The 17,668-nt window shown below is 38.5% G+C and overlaps 1 protein-coding gene across 7 annotated transcripts in view; it reads left to right on the top strand.

Annotated features, from left to right (window-relative positions):
- Window positions 1–14,321, top strand: part of sytl2a (synaptotagmin-like 2a) — a 127,539-nt gene extending 113,218 nt beyond the window's left edge. For all 7 annotated transcript variants that reach the window (XM_063053940.1, XM_063053939.1, XM_063053938.1 and 4 more), the window contains 6 exons: window positions 1,265–1,367; window positions 6,864–7,025; window positions 11,263–11,338; window positions 11,417–11,507; window positions 12,959–13,164; window positions 13,562–14,321. In XM_063053940.1, the coding sequence (XP_062910010.1) occupies window positions 1,265–1,367; window positions 6,864–7,025; window positions 11,263–11,338; window positions 11,417–11,507; window positions 12,959–13,164; window positions 13,562–13,710 (787 nt within the window). In that variant the 3' untranslated portion in view covers window positions 13,711–14,321. The remainder of the gene's footprint in view (window positions 1–1,264; window positions 1,368–6,863; window positions 7,026–11,262; window positions 11,339–11,416; window positions 11,508–12,958; window positions 13,165–13,561) is intronic.
- The last annotated feature ends 3,347 nt before the right edge of the window (window positions 14,322–17,668 follow it).

The following is a 17,668-nucleotide window of genomic DNA, read 5'->3' on the forward strand; positions in this document are numbered from 1 at the left end:
GCAGGTGGATTTTGGTTACTTTTGATTTGTGAAATTAAAGGAGAATGGACAAAAGTATAGTTGATATCAAACTAGGAGAGACAATGATTACTGATCATGAAACTAAAATTAATAAAATATAAAAATATATAAACTGAATGCAATTGCAATACTTTGTGGGAGAATTAAAAAGTGGCAATATTCCAAGAATGTGTTGAAATATGCTCAATGCATGTATTCTAACAACACAGTAGACTAGAGATTCATTAATTTCTACTGTCGTTGGCAACTAATGTAGAGTAGTAATCAACATTCAATGCAAATACGAGGGGTGATTGATAAGTTTGTGGCCTAAGGTAGAAAGAGTCAATTGTAGAAAACCTAGCACATTTATTTTTCAACATAGTCCCCTCCTACATGTACACACTTAGTCCAGCGGTCGTGGAGCATACGGATCTCTTCTTTGTAGAAGTGGTCCACAGCAGGGGTGATTGATCAGTTCGTGGTCTAAGGTAGAAGGAGATGAGTTATAAACTTCAAACTTTCTGCATTATCACTCAATGAGTTGAACTGCACGTGCATGTAATGAGAGCGTCTTGGACCTCCAGGTGGTCCACAGTAAGGGTGATTGGTAAGTTTGTGGCCTAAGGTAGAAGGAGATGCGTTATACAGCTCTCGTTACATGCACGTGCAGGTCAACTCTTTGAGTGAAAATGCAGAAAGTTTGGAGTTAATAACTCATCTCCTTCTATCTTAGGCCACGAACTTATCAATCACCTCTGCTGTGGACCACTTCTGGAGGTCCAAGACACCAACTTCTACAATGAAGGGATCCGTATGCTCCACGACGGCTGGACTAAGTGTGTAAATGTAGGAAAAATAAATGTGCTAGGTTTTCTAAGATTGACTCAGTCTACCTTATCAACTTATCAATCACTAATAGATGTATTTAAATACTACAGGAATAGTAAAGGAAAAAAAATATATTGAGTATAGAATGAATGAGCTACAAACTCAGACTGGTAAACGATACATTAAAGAATGGAGTGGGGATATTTTAGTAAAAATATGGGCATCAGAGGCAAAAATACCAAGTGTCAAATAATTGGATGCAAAATCAATGAAACTAGATGGATTAAATGTAATGGGTTAAGTGGCATCCTCTAACTATGACTCTACGTTAAAGAATGAGAAAAGCGAAAATGCAAACTCAAGCAGTTCAGAAAGAAAATCACAGAACTCTACTATTCATTCTTACCTCATCAATAGTCTCTGGTTCTTTTAGATACGTGAAAAGCTACCTGCTTCCAGATAAAGTTAAGTTGGGAAAGAAGAAAACAACAGTGAAGAAGAAAACTTTGAGTCCAGTCTACAATGAAATACTGAGAGTAAGGGGTTTGGGCATCATTTTTCTTAACCTTGTTTAGCTATAGAAATACTAAGTGAAATATTATAAACATTAATAATGGTAATTACATTTTCATCTTTGAAAGTATTAGTGCTCTTGTAAACCTCAAGAATTACATTACAAATATGTTACTACTGCTATATCATAGACAAATTTCAAAGTGTTGATAGTTGTGACGCAACACCGAAGTAGTCTGTATGTTTTTAGGTGATGTTGCACATCCACCAGAGTAATGCTGGATCTTGGAATTAAAATTTAACACTGCTTTCATCAGCAGGATTTGTATTCCTTTGAATTCTGGAAGTTAGAGAAGTAGTTAAATTCTGGTGACGCTAAGAAACTGGGATTACAGGAAAATTAACTGGATGAGCAAGCAATTGTTTCAGCCTATTTTGCAAGTTGGTTAGAGAGAGCGCTGTGGATCTTGTTGCAATTACAGAATTTTTGGTAAGCCTGAACCTGAGGTGCTATATTAAGCATTAATTTCCCTGACTTCACTTCCTAGAAAGCAGCACCAAGCAATGTAAATGCGAACAAGGTTTTGTTCCCTAATGGGCTCAATCCATTTTATGCTCTCTTTGACTGACGGAACATGGGGGCAGCTACATAAACTCACACAGCCCCTGAAAACCCTGTGATCTCAGTCTCTGAGGCCAATGTGAGAGCACCCTTCAGAAGGGTGAATCCATGGAAAGCATTCCTGGCCCAGATGGCACACCTGGCCAATTACTGAAGAAATGTGCTGGTTAACTGGCTTGAGTGTTTACTCACGTCTTCAGCCTCGCACTTCAGCAGTCTGAGGTACCCACCTGCTGCAAATAGACATGGCGACCTGCCTCAATGACTATCATCCAGCAGCACCTGCATCCACTGTGATGAAATGCTCGAAGAAGTTGGTTGAGAAGCACATCTACTTCTGCCGGAGGAGTAACTTGGATCTGCTCCAATTTCCCTACCATCACAACAGGTCAAAGGCAGATGTCATTTCATTGGCCCTTCACTTTGCTCTGGAACACCTGGACAGTGAAGGTGCGTACATCAGTTTGTCCTTCATTGACTATAGCCTGGTATTCAACACCATCCTCTCCATGAAACTCGTCACTGAATTCCAAGTCCTGGACCGCAGTACCTTACTCTACAACTGGATCCTCGACATCCTCACTGGTGACCCTAGTAAATATGGATTGGCACCAACATCTCCACAATCACCATCAGCACAGGTGCACCACAAGGCCATATAATTAGCTCTCTTCTTTATGAACTTTATACCTATTATTGTGTGGTAAAATATAGCTCCAATCCAATATTTATGTTTGTTGATTACAGCATTGTTGTTGGCCAAATCAAAGGTGGTAATGAATCAGCATACAGGAGGGAGATTGAAAATCTGATTGAATGGTGCTACAACAACAACCTCCCAATGTCACCAAAATCAAACAGCAGATGATCAACTACAGGAAGAAGAAGCCGGAGGTCCACGAGCCAGTCCTCATTAGGGGATTGGAGGTGGAGAGGGTTGCTAGCTTGTAGTTACTTGGCATTATCAAAGGATCGATCCTGGGACCAGCACATAAGTGCAATCACAAATAAGGCACAACAGTGCCTCAACTTAGAAGTTTGCATAGATTTGGCATGTTGCCAACAACTTTGACAAACTTCTATAGATGCACAGTGGAGAGTATTCTAACTGGTTGCATCATGACCTGGTATGAAAACACCGATGCCCAGGAATGCAATATTCTATAGCAAGTGGTGGATATAGCCTAGTCCTTCACAGGCAAAGCACATTTACATGGTACACTGCCACAGGAAAGTAGCACCCATCGTCAAAGATCCTCACCCATCTAAGCCATGCTCTCTTCTCACTACAACCATTGGGCAGGAGTTACTGAAGCCTTATTTGCAAACTCTTTGGTTGTTTGTTCAAAGTTAAAAGTTACTTAAAAGTAACTATATTATCAAAGTACATATATGTCACCATGTACAACCCTGAGATTAATTTTCTTTTGGGAAATCACAGGAACGTAATAGAATCAATGAAAGACTGCACCCAACAGGATGGACAACAACCAATGTGCAAAAAAAAACAACTGTGCAAGTACAAAAAGAAGGGGGGAGGGAGAAAATAATAATAGTAATCAATAAATAAGCAACACACATAAAAATGCTGGTGAAAGCAGCAGGCCAGGCAGCATCTCTAGGAAGAGGTACAGTTGACGTTTCGGGCCGAGACCCTTCGTCAGTACTAACTGAAAGAAGAGGTAGTAAGAGATTTGAGAGGGGGAAGGGGATATCCAAAATCAGCCTCCACGTCCAACATATAATTTTCCGTAACTTTCGCCACCTCCAATGGGATCCCACCACTTTCCCTCCCCCCCTTTCTGCTTTCCGCAAGGATCGCTCCCTACGTGACTCCTTTGTCCATTCATTCCCCCCCTCCATCCCTTCCCACCAATCTCTCTCCCAACACTTATCCTTGTGCTATACATGTCCTTACACTTCCTCCCTCACCACCATTCAGGGCCCCAGACAGACCTTCCAGGTGAGGCGACACTTCACCTGTGAGTCGGCTGGGGTTATATACTGCGTCCAGTGCTCTCGATGCGGCCTTCTATATATTGGCGAGACCCGACGCAGGCTGGGAGACCATTTCACTGAACACCTACACTTTGTCCGCCAGAGAAAGTAGGATCTCTCAGTGCCACACCTTTTAATTCCACATCCCATTCCCATTCTGATATGTCTATCCACGGCCTCCTCTACTGTCAAGATGAAGCCACACTCAGGTTGGAAGAACAACACCTTGTATTCCGTCTGGGTAGCCTCCAACCTGATGGCATGAACATTGACTTCTCTAACTTCCGTTAATACCCCACCTCCCCTTCGTACCCCATCCCTTATTTACTTATCATTGTTATTTTTTTTCTTTTCCCCTTTTTTCTCTTTTTTTCTCCCTCTGTCCCTCTCACTATACTCCTTGCCCATCCTCTGGGCTTCCCCCCCCTTTCTTTCTCCCTAGGCCTCCCATCCCATGATCCACTCCCTTCTCCAGCCTCGTATCCCTTTCGTCAATGAACTTTCCAACTCTTAGCTCCATCCCTCCTCCTCCTGTCTTCTCCCATCATTTTGGATCTCCCCCTCCCTCTCCCACTTTCAAATCCCTTACTCACTCTTCTTTCAGTTAGTCCTGACGAAAGGTTTCGGCCCAAAACATCGACTGTACCTCTTCCTATAGATGCTACCCGGCCTACTGCGTTCACCAGCATTTTTTATGTGTGTTGCTTGAATTTCCAGCATCTGCAGATTTCCTCGTGTTTGTGGAAATAAATAAGCAACAAGGATTGAGAACATGAGATGAAGAACCCTTGAAGGTGGGTCCATAGGTTGTGGGAATACTTCAGTGATTGGGCAAGTGAAGTTATCCCCTCAAGAGCTTGATGGTTGAGGGGTAATAACTGTTCCTGTACCTGGTGGTGTGAGTCCTGAGGCTCCTGTACCACCTTTCTGATGGGAGCAGTGAGAAGGGAGCATGACCTGAATGATGGGATCTTGGTGATGGACGCTACTTTCATGTGAGAGGGCTCCATACAGATGTGGTAGGGTGGGGTGTATTAGTTATTTGTAATTTCTATTGTGTTTCGTAACATTCCTGTAAAATGCCTGCAAAATGTTCCTCAAGGTAGTATAACATAACATGTACATAGTTTGATAATAAATTTATTTTGAACTTTGAAAGGAATGATATTTGTTCTGAGATTGTGGTGTAGCCAAAGTTCACTCTTTTGATTTGTAGGATGTCATGTGGAAAAATTAAGGCAGGAATGATCCATATACGTTGAATCATTGGACATAATCTCATTGAAACGCTTAAAAATTCTGAAGTGTGCTTGGTGCTGAGATGCTGTTCCTTTTGCAAAGCATTCTCAGGAGTTTTAGAACTATCTGTCTTAGACTCTGACCACAATCAGATAGATCATCAATCTTTGGAATGCTCTACCCCACAGAACCGTGGTTGTTTGGCCAGTTAGCTTATTCAAAACTAAGGCCGGAGACTGTGGAAGATAATAAAGGAATCCGGGTCAGGAAGATGATATAAAAATTAATGTCTGATCTTATTGAATCTCAGAATAGGCTTGATTAATCATAAGACCAGTTATACTGTTTTTGTGTTTCTGTACTGTAGCATCAGGTTGGAGATCTGAGAGCCAAAGGGCATAATCTGAGATACTTTAAATTTGCGTTCTTTTGATGTGAAATTGAGTAGCTGTCTTTGAGAAAGCAAAATTCTATGATTGTGGGAACCTCATTATAAACAAAAATGTAGGGAGTACCCAAAAGATCAGATAACAGCTGTGAAAGGAGAAACATTTCAAATCAATGAAATTTCATCAGAAGATTGAAATGAAGGGCAGCTTTTTCTTCATTGATATTACACAACCTACATCCTCAATTTTTAAGTGATTTTCTCATGAGTGATTGTGGCGCTATCACCCACAGAAGGACATTAAATTAGCTGAATATTTTGCAAAGCTACAGTGTCAAGATATACGAAACAAAACAAGGTACATAACTGAAGATACCAGTTTAATAATGAACTAAAAATATGGTGGACCAGAGTTCAGAGACTGAATGTTTTACATTCCAAGTTACACATGCCAAACTTACAGACTTCGCTACATACAAATGAACTTCCATAATTATATTAATAAAAATTCAAAACTTTCAAGCCATTCATTACAGTACTGTGGAGGTATGATTACCATACAGAGCAATTTGTATTTTTTTCAACCTGTATGATCAACTTACGGATGTCTGTAAACATGGAACCTGTTTGTAGTCCAGTTTTTGTTTGATTTTCTGTGCTTTTGCAGGCAAATTATGTTGAGTTAAAGATGGATGTTACTTGTGCTCACATACAAAGTGTGTTGGAAGGGATTATGGCATTATAATTTTGAATGGAGGAGATTTGAGTTATTTTCATTATCTTCCTATACGTATGTTTCTCACTGAGGAAAACAAAGATGATGAGATGAAGAAGGCTAAGAAAAGATCATTTTACTGCTACATATCCAGAAATCCAGCATAAATTGTATCATGAAATCTAAAAAGATACAAGGAGTTTTTAAAATTCATAACTGCAAATAATTGGTCCACATGTTATTGCTTTTATCTAGAAACGTAATAACTCATGGAGCACAGTATTTGCTGTGACTCTTTCTGAATGCACGATTATTATTTTTTAAAGTTACAGTTAATGTAGTATTTTCTGTTTAACAAATTTGAGCCACACTGATACAAATTAATTGGCACTAAACATGCGAGGGTTTTAAGAATATTTGATGTATATTTTCATAATTGTTTAGTGGTTAACAAGTGTCTAAGAATAAACTTCTGATAAGTGATAAAACTACTGACAATAAATGTTTATTTTTATTTGTTTCCATTCTAACTGTGTTCTGCATCTCTTGTGTTACAGTATAAAGTTGAAAAGAATATCCTGCTGGCTCAGACTCTGAACCTTTCTGTTTGGCACAATGACACATTTGGACGAAATGATTTTCTGGGTGAAGTAGAAATAGAACTGGAAAAGTGGGATTGGAGTAACAAGCAAATGGAATGGTACAACCTGAAACCAAAGGTAATTTATAGTAAAATAATTTAAAATATACAAGACAATTGAAAACAATGCACTTTTGTAAAGTTAAATATTAATTCAGAATGCTTAAAATATTGGTCACTTTCAATTTTAAAAACTATTTTCCAGTTATGTAACTTTTATCAGAAATAGAAACTCAGTTACATAAGCGCGTTAATGATACAAAGTAAATAATATTCTATCACTCAATTAATAAAGCATTTAATGTAACCCATCACAGGCTGGCCCTGGGCTACGAACACTTGATTATGGACATCCCTACATATCAATGAGCTCCCATAATATTTTAAAATTCATAAGCCTGACATGCGTTCACACCTACAAAGAGTAAAACTAGTTTCTCTTTCCACTTGTATTAATTGTTCTTTCTCATAAATCTGTATGTGTTTTTGATACTTTTTGTTATAATGTGGGGTTTGGTTACTATATTGATTTTGGTAGATTTTCTGACATGAACAAAATCAACATATGGTCTTCTGTAAAAACATGACTTATTTATTACCCTTGAACGACCTGTACGTTACTGTAAACACAGTGGAATAGTATTTTTCACATGTAATTTTTTTTTGATAACCTTTATCACCTGTTTTACCTGATCCATTACTTATAGGATGTTATGAATCACCATGGTCATTTGGAGGCTCAGTATGAAATTATGTCATGATTATGTGCTTACCAGTATGTGGATTAGGCATATTAAAGCAAATTTTAACAGCAATTACACAAGTTTTTCAGATACCTTCAGCTTACCAGAGTGTCAGCCGCAGATCTCCAAATATCAACCAAAAGATCAGGCTACTGTTAGCTGGAATCATGAGTGGATCTAGTAAGATCACATGATCCATTACATTAAATGAAACATAGAAACATAGAAAATCTACAGCACATTACAGGCCCTTCAGCCCACAATGCTGTGCCGACTATGTAACCTACTATAGAAGCTGCCTAGAATTTCTCTGCTGCATAGCCCTCTATTTTTCTAAGCTCCATGTACCTATCTAAGAGTCTCTTAAAAGACCCTATTGTATCCAACTCTACCACCTTCACTGGCAGTGCATTCCATGCACCCACCACTCTCTGTGTGGGAAAACTTGCCTCTGACAACCCCCTTGTACCTACTTCCAAGCACCTTAAAACTATGCCCCCTCGTGTTGAATGCCTTGGAGGACAGCCTTCTGAGTATTCAGCATTTCACGGGAGCAAAAGAAGGGGGGACTGAAAGGTAAAGCAGATTTGCCAGAGGATCTCAAAGGAGGAGTGAATGGATTTTTGCCAGGAGAGTACATCTCCAAGGTATTTATTGGAGGTCACTCCCAGAGCTCCTGTTTCCTGATGAACATCATAACCAGAGAATAAAGCTTTTAAACCAACAGTGACAGAGATCTGTCGACCTCTACAGGCAGAACTGCAGCCATGCTGTAGAGGTGGTTTTTACTATCACCCTGAACTTAGCCAGTGGATTATTTCAAGCAGTGATGATTAATTTAACTCTTCACAACAGAGCGCAAGAGTTGTGATGTCATGTTACAATAGGATAAGATGTTGTTGAGACTGAACCTTGAATATTTTGTGCAGTACTGGCTGCCATTCATGCAGCACAGAGCGTCATAGGAAGTCATTCCTGCCTGTGGCCATCAAACTTCACAACTCCTCCCTTGGAGGGTCAGACACCCTGAGCCAATAGGCTGGTCCTGGACTTATTTCATAATTTACTGCAATAATTTACATATTACTATTTAACTATTTATGGTTCTATTACTATTTATTATTTATGGTGCAACTGTAACGAAAACCAGTTTCCCCCAGGATCAATAACGTATGACTATGACATTCTATAGGAAGGATGTAAGTAAGCTAGAGAGATGCAGGAAAGATTCAGCATGCTGTTACTAGGACTTGAGGAGAGAATGGATAGGCTGGGACTGTTTCCCTGAAGTAAAGAAGGCTGAGTGGTGACCTTGTAGAGATTTATTAAATTGCGATGGGCATTGTGAAGGTGGATGGTTGCAGTCTCTCTCCCAAGGCAGGAGTGTCTAAAACTAGAGGGGAAAGATTTCAGGTTGACCTGAGGAAGATTCTATTGCAAAGGGTGGTGGGTATATGGAGTGAGTCATCAGAGTAATCAGAATCAGGTTTAAATGGTTAAAAGTAACAATGGTACAGTTAATACCAAAAAGACAGTTGAGCAGGTTCATAGATAAGAAAAGTTTAGAATGATGTTTGCTCAGTGTAGGCAAATAGGACAATGGGGCTCCCAGTATACATCCTCCCTTAAAGTGGGTGTAAGATGAAATGCTTGGCATGCGCAAGATCGGCCTTTTTTTGCTGTGATTATAACTCTGTGACCCTGTCCATAGATTACTGCATTAGCGTCATCTTTAATCTCCAATCAAGTATATGGGGCTTCATCTCCTTTGGCATGTGGAAAACTGCCAAAGCAATCATGTTGGAATTATTGTCCTCACCACACAAACTCTCCATCATTGAAATGGAGTGTGAGATTTACAAGTGACCTTGCCAACTCTACGCCTGCTGCTGAAAACTACGTACATGCCTCTATATTTTCAGTCCCCAGTAGAAGTGCTCCAGCTAAGTGCTTGCCTCTGCAAGTTTTATCAGTCTTGCAGATAGAAGGCAGTGTCCTTGCTCTCAATCATTGAAACACACCTTACTTTTACTGGAATCAATTAATTCCACTTTGCGTTGGTGTGCAATTTTGAATCAGTCTTTCAGTACTTACATAGGATATCCATTTTCACAGTTCTATTTAAGAATTCCTGGAGTTTGGCCCAGGACAATGAGAAAAAAGTTCAATTACATGGGCTCCAAGTTATGAATGATGTGAAGACCTGATTTACAGAAATCTGACCATGCAACTACTCCATTGCATTTTAAGCTGTAATAATAAAATATTACATGATACAGTATTCATTAATGACTGGATACAGTATATGTTCCATTAATTTAAATATTGATACTGTTAGGGATGTTATTCAATAAAATGAAACATTATAAGTAGTGTATATAGAGCAATACAATATGGGTTGTTATGGAAAATAGACTACAGACTTGCAAAGATAGTGGCTTACATACATTTCTTGTGTATGTAACCTTTCTGTGAACTGGAGACTGCCTGTATGTCCAAACGTCAGACAAGCAATCAGACACTGTGGAAGGAATTACAGGCTTGAGAGAGGCATTGGAAGGCCAGTTGGTTGTTGTCATTAATTTTATGTGGTCAAATGGCACAGATTAGCTGAATTACAGAGTCACGTTGCCAAACAGAAGCTTGGAAAATGGGAACAAGGGTTGGCAGTTTGGTCCCTTCAACCTGTTCTCCCATTCTGTATAATCATATGATTTTTAGTAATCCAAACCAGCTATATGATTCCTGGTTTTCTCTCTGCCTATTTCACATTAGCTATGCTCTAATCAATTAGAACTATTTCAAAGTCTGAAGTATGCTGGAAAATAACCACCAATGCATCTACTATTTCTTGAGACATTTCCTTAAATTCTCTGGGATGCAAACTATCAGATCTTGGAGTATTCAGTTTTCCTAACACTATTTCTTGACTGATGTAGATTTAACTTAATCTCTTCAAAATGTTGGGGAACTATTTATACCCCCTTTGTAAATATAAAACCGAAGTATGTATTTACTGTTCCCTGTAAATGTCTTGCTTCCAAATAAAGGCTGTCTACATTTTCTTCACTAATTGTTTTCAGTCAGTTTTTTGATTTTCTGCAAGCTTTCTCTAATACCGTATTTTCCAAAGAATGCTAATAAAGTAAAACACTGTAACAAAGAAAAGGAATGAACCCTTGAGGGACTTTTGGGGTAATTTCAGAACTGGGAAAGAAAGCATGACAAGATGTGCTCTAGGAGTGATAGGATAGATGACTAGAGTCTTATCTGCTTCAGCTTCATGATAGGGAAGCAACGAGATGCAGATAGATGAGTCATTGTGTACATGCAGAATCACGTTGAGATTAGATAACTAGCTGTTTTGAACATAGCTTTCTAAGTTTATAAAACACAATTCTGTACTTTTGTTACATTTCCTCATTAAGTAAGCTACTGCAGGACTTCTTTTTAGAAGAGTACTTTGATCAATAGATTCTTATATATGTTGTACATAGGTTTTGCTATGTCATGGCAACAATATTATTTCAAATATTTTGACCAAATGATCCTCTTGTTCATAATTCTTTGCAGACAGTTACGTCTTACACAAGTGATAACAAAGGTACCCTAAGAGTGGCTTTCCGTTATATTCCACAGGGATACAAAGGTATTTTATCCTTCATATCTGATCATTTACAGTTATTTTCATTTGCATCAATATACTTACTGATGTTTTTGGCCACAGGGAAAAAAACAGGTGAAGTTCAGATTTGGGTGAAGGAAGCCACTAATTTACCGCAAATTAGGGCACATCGCTTGGATCCATTTGTGAAATGGTAATAAGGTTATTCTTGTATTATACATACAATTATTACAAAGCTTTTCCATCTATTACTTTATTTTACAAAGAATGATTATAATTGTATATATGAGATTTATTTCCAAGGAGCTTGAACTTGTGCTAATAACAAACCAAGAACATTTTTGCCGTTGACGAGAAGGAAATAATCATCTCTGAAGTGGTACTTAGTTTATCTTGGGCACATTCAAAGTGATTGCTCTCATGCAACAGTGGGAATCTTAACAGATTGGCTGAACTGCCTATGATATGAAAATATTACCAGACAAACTAGGAAAAAGCCCATCTTATAATTAACTATTTTCACTTACATTTTTCAGACCGCAAAAAAATTAGAACATTATAATGCAGAGGTGGTAGAAAGCAATTGGGGAAAAAAAGAATTAAGTTTCCTGCTAGTAAAAATTGAATTAGCATTTTTATGTGTAACCCTCAGGTTCTGTGGACTGTGTAAGTCTAAGGAAGACAATCTCTGGCCTTGCCAAACGTGTGAAATTGAGGTGCAAAACCCCACTGTTTGTGTGGATGCTGCGTGATTTGTTACCCTGTTACAAATCAGTACCATGAAATAACAGACAATACACCATATGCAATTAAAAGATTTAGCTTTATAATTCTTAATTTGACTAATGGGTTAGTAAAGTAAAGCAAAAAGAAAAGGGCCCATTTAAATGAAACAGTCTAATGTGCACAAGTTGGCGCTCACAGTTTCCCTTTCATCGATCCTCCATCGAGTTCCCCGAGCTTTGTCAACTCTGTGCCCCACACCAAGTCCACTCCTTTTGAGTGTCTACTACGGCCTCTCCTTTCTGGCATTTCGTCTCTCCATGTCCCGCCAGATAGAAGCCCCAGATCACCTCGGTGTCAGGCACACAGCACAAAAACACAATCCCCTCATTGGACAGCTCATATTCCAAAGCACCCGTTATCTCTAACCATAACCCAAACATTGCTTCTACAGAAAGACCATTACCTTCACAGTGAAACCTTTCCCAGGGTGTTACATGTGTTAAAATGCATTATATTTAGAAATAATGAGGGAATTGCAGAGCACTTAGTTTTTTGGTATTTAACAGTTTGATGCATCATAATTGTTATTTTAGAAAAATAAATAGTGAATAAAGACTGCAATTTTGGAACTGCCATGCCCGCGTGGAAATCCTGTTGCTAGTATTTCTGAGGGCAAATGCTACTGATTATGTAGGAAGTTGCTAATGTCTTTCCATAAAATCTAGGCTACAATTGATTCTTAACTGGCTGAGAGCAGGTTCCCAAGGTTAACCAAGCATCATTGCATTTATGTACTTCACACTTTTTGTAATTTTTGAGTGCATATGCCAAAGGCAATTCCTTTTTGAGAGTAGACCAATATGTCTGGGTTTGGACAAACATTTTAATTTAATCAAATTGATTTTTCCTCTCTACAAGTTTCATTCTTCCAGACACGAGCAAAAAAAGCCGACAGAAGACTCGGGTTGTAAAGAAAAGCAGAAATCCCAGTTTCAATCACACTATGGTTTATGATGGTTTTGGGCCTGAAGACCTCAAAGATGCATGTGTTGAACTTTCAGTCTGGGACCATGATAAACTGGTAAATCATTTCCTTGGAGGACTAAGGATTGGCCTTGGCACAGGTAATGGCTTCTAAGATGTTAAATTGTTTGAATTTCACCATTATCTACTGCAACTATCATAATTATTCTGTTATCACTTTTAACTGCCTTCAGTTGTAGGCCTTGTTAAATGTACAAATCAGGGATTTCAATTTGTAATTTGTTTTAAAGAGTTTGGAGTAGTGGTGGAGAATTCATTTGAAATTAGGTTGGTATAGATAAGAGTTTCAAACAACATAATTTCACTGTAAATTGTAAGAGGATATAGGGATTAACAGTGCTGTAGGAATGTAGTTTATCATGTTAGAAGGAAAGACAAATAACTGATGTTTTTTGTAATCTCTAATATATTGTGTGTTTATAAACTGAGGTTGAAATCTCTATTCTTTCTTTATTGACCACTTCTGTTATTGGACAGGTAAAAGCTATGGACTGGCAGTAGACTGGATGGATTCTACAGAAGAGGAAAAACTAATTTGGAATAAAATGATCACTCATCCAAATGTATGGGTAGAGAATGTGCTTCCTTTGAGAATGCTAATGCTCAGCAAAAGCACCACAAACTGAACTCAAATACTAAATACAAATTCTTTCAAATCTGGGAGAGGTCTTTTTACAAATCAGTATCACAAAATATTTTTGTGGCCCAACACCAGATGTGATAATATGGGGAAAGTGTTTTTGATGATAACTTGCATTGGACTGAAAATCCTATGTTCACTTGTAAGAAAAGCTACATGTTGCTATAATAAAATACATTTTACAAAGCTGCGGTATTATCATTCAGTGCCATTAACATTTAGGTGATTACAATAAACTTATTTCATTCCAATGTTGGTTCATTATTGATGTTGCAATATTTTAGCTTGTAAAAGCTTACCATTATTTTGTTTATGTACTGTATGAAGATGTTCCAATATAATAGAAATTATGCAATAATTTGTTCATTTTGTGATACTTAAAACAGTGAGTACAATATGTGCCTGTCACTTTATATGTCTGTTTATCACTGCTAACCAAAGATTAACTTCCACCCGAATGCCTTTCTAATTGGTGAGATTTTTTTTCAAAGTTGGGCAAATGTCAATGACAAATAAAAGATTTTCAATGTTTTTGCTCATGTATGGTTGGCACTGTAACACTACAGACAAGCATATTCATAATAAAGACTCAAGCTACCAATGAGTTTTTCTCTTAATAATTTACTTGGGGTTGAGGTAAAGATGCATGGCTGGTTTAGCAGGTTTACTCCACCTACATTGTGGAAGAGCAGTTTGGCAAATTTTCATTTTGTGATCAAAGTCAAAATCACATTTAATGTCATATTTTTATGCAGTGTGATTTTGCATAGAGGTTGGTTTGGCACATGTCGTTTCTGTGCTCTGTTTTGCTCTTTGTATGTGTCAGTTGGAGGTGGATACTCCCATTGGAAGAATTGTTTATGGATACATTTCGACAACCTTGCAACCTAAAGAACAATGCATGGCAGGATGGCGTTGAGCTCTGAATTCTGTCAGCCAGATTATGTATGGCTCAGGAAGCACTGGATTGGATTATCATCTCCGATGCTATTTTCACTCTGCAATTTTATTTCTTAAATGATTTATTTCCAATATTTGGCTCACTTTGGTGTTTCTGATTTTCTATTACAGTATGTCATTGACTGCCAATTAACTTGAACATTCATCTATTGTCGTTCCCCTTTATAGTTTCAGTGGGAGAAATCAGAATGTCCCATATCAGAAATTCATTTCACTAACCTTATCAATCAATGTTAAAGTGTCAACAGGTTTTCATTTTGACTAATATCTGCTATCCATAAAATCATAGCTCCAGAATAATCCCTAATATATGCACCTTATTATTTTCTGTACCTCCTATAAAATCACCTTTCTATGTGCAAAGGGCAAATATGCCCCAATCTATCCAGTTTCCTCTTGTAACTCAAAACTGATGACATAAACTAGATTGGAATTTATTAACCCAGTGAGGAAATTGGCACTTGCAGCATTAATTTTCAGTGTATACGCATGTATAGTTCGCCATAGAAATCAGAAAACTGCTGTCAAGATTGCCCTACTTCCCCATAAGATTTTTGGCACAGGTTCCTTGAGGTGAGATTTGGCAATAAAAAAGTTTAGAATGGGGCCACTCAAGGATGTGATTTTTTTCCTTTACAACAAATTAACTCTTAAACCTGATCTATACTTCTGCGTCAAATCTATGCGGTAGGGTGATGTGCACCTCCCCAAAAAAGTAACTTGTGCGGCGACACAGACTGCAATAACTACGATTGGTCTGCTTGGTAGCATCGCATTTCCAGTTGCTTTTCTCCGCCATGTCTGTACACTGATGTGAAATAAATGGTTGGAGACGATGAACCAAATCATCAAATCTACCTGCTGACATCCGAAAATATTTGAAATGCATTTCCTCGTTCATGTCTCTCACGAAAAAACTCAACACAGTGGCATAGAAACCCCACCGCCAACTAGCGTTTTGGCCGTGAATTGCAGAGTGACACAGGCACAACTATGCATGCTAGCTACGGCGTAGAGCTACGCATAAGTATAAATCAGGCTTTAAAAGCAAGCAGTGAACTTTCTAGTAATGAAATTTATTTTTAAGAGTATAGAATATATTTCCTTTAAATTTTAATTCTGATGCAGATATCACCATTTACTAAAAAAATTTGTTATGTTGAAAATCTGCTGTCCATAGGCTGTATTTCACTAGTGACAATTTCTTGTTGAAGTCTCGTGCATCAGAAAGTTATTTGCGAGCCTGTGCTGGAACCTCTGGTGTTTTTCCTGGTGTGGAATGTTTACCTATTGATATCATTTCTTAGATCAATGGGGGAAAAAATCAGCTCTTGAAAGTGCAAACGGACAAACCTCACAGTGTCAGCAAAATGAATTTAAAAAATCCCCATTGAGGTATTGATTTTTTTTTTCTGTTTGCCCACAGTTTCTGAAAGGCATATCTTTCTGAGGTCCAGCTTTAGCCACAAGCATCACTCATGAAGAGAATGATCTCTCTCAGTGCAAGACATATAGAGATCTCTTGCCCCTTGGTCAACCATGCCTTATTGTCCCTTCAGGTCACTATTACATGGGAGTTAATATTTTAAAAAGACAAAATTATGGTTCACTCAATTTTACCAAAGTGATGAATGTAGCACCCATTTAGTGCACCAAAAAAACTGAATTTATAAATTTCTAGTTTATAAATACAGTAAAGCTTCATTAGTCTGACAAGAGTTTTTCAATAGCTACAAATTAAAAGACCTCTCTGGTGTAGCTGGGTGTGTGACATTGTTGAAGGTGACGTCTGTGTGGATATACTGGGAGGTGAGCATTAGACTCTGAACTTTCACATCAGGCATTTTCCCAAGAGCTTGGATGGACAGTTGCAAAGATCTACTGGCCTTCAGGCTGCAGTGCCATTGTTTCAACATCAATTTGACTGATAGTGTGGAGGATTGTTTTTGGCTACAATGTTTTATTAATCAGCTGGTAAGTTGGGAGCGATAATATAAAGTTATGCATTTTGGAAGGTCAATTATGACCAGGACATAAGTGGTAAGGAGCTCTGGTGACAGAGGAACTAATGGGGCACATTGTCATCCCCAAAAGTGACAGTACACATATATAATGTGTTGAAGGAATTACGTGAAATACTTCTGTTCATCAACTATGACACAATATAAGAACAGGGATGTCATGTGACAGCCATATGAAACATTGGCTGGGCCCCACCTTGTGGTGTTCTGATTTCCATGCATTAGAAAGGATGTGATTGTGTTAGAAAGGGTGCAGAGGAGACTCCACGGCATATCTGAATCTCTTGCATTTATCCCGAGCATATTAAACCTTATGAAATAGGAGAGCAGAATTAGGACATTCAGCCCATTGGTCTGCTCCAGCATTTGATCATGGCTGATCCAGTTCCCCCTCAATCCCATTCTGCAGCATTTTCCCCTTAACCTTTCACACCCTGACTTATCAAGAATCTATCAACCTCCACCTTAAGTACACTCAATTACCTAGTCTCCATAACTACATATGGCAACAGAGTCCACAGATTCATGACACTGTAGCTAGAAAAATTCCTCCTCATCTCCATGCTAAATGGATGTCCCACTCTTCTGAGGTTGTGCCCTCTAGACTTTCCCACTACAGGAAACATCCTCTCCACCTCCATTCTATCTAGGCCTTTCAACATTCAATAGGTTTATAGAAACATGGAAACATAGAAAATAGGTGCAGGAGTAGGCCATTCGGCCCTTCGAGCCTGCACCGCCATTTATTATGATCATGGCTGATCATCCAACTCAGAACTCCGCCCCAGCCTTCCCTCCATACCCCCTGACCCCCGTAGCCACAAGGGCCATATCTAACTCCCTCTTAAATATAGCCAATGAACTGGCCTCAACAGTTTCCTGTGGCAGAGAATTCCACAGATTCACCACTCTCTGTGTGAAAAAGTTTTTCCTAATCTCGGTCCTAAAAGGCTTCCCCTCTAT

This window comes from Mobula hypostoma, chromosome 7 (assembly GCF_963921235.1).
Source record: "Mobula hypostoma chromosome 7, sMobHyp1.1, whole genome shotgun sequence".
Classification (NCBI taxonomy): Eukaryota; Metazoa; Chordata; class Chondrichthyes; order Myliobatiformes; family Myliobatidae; genus Mobula; species Mobula hypostoma.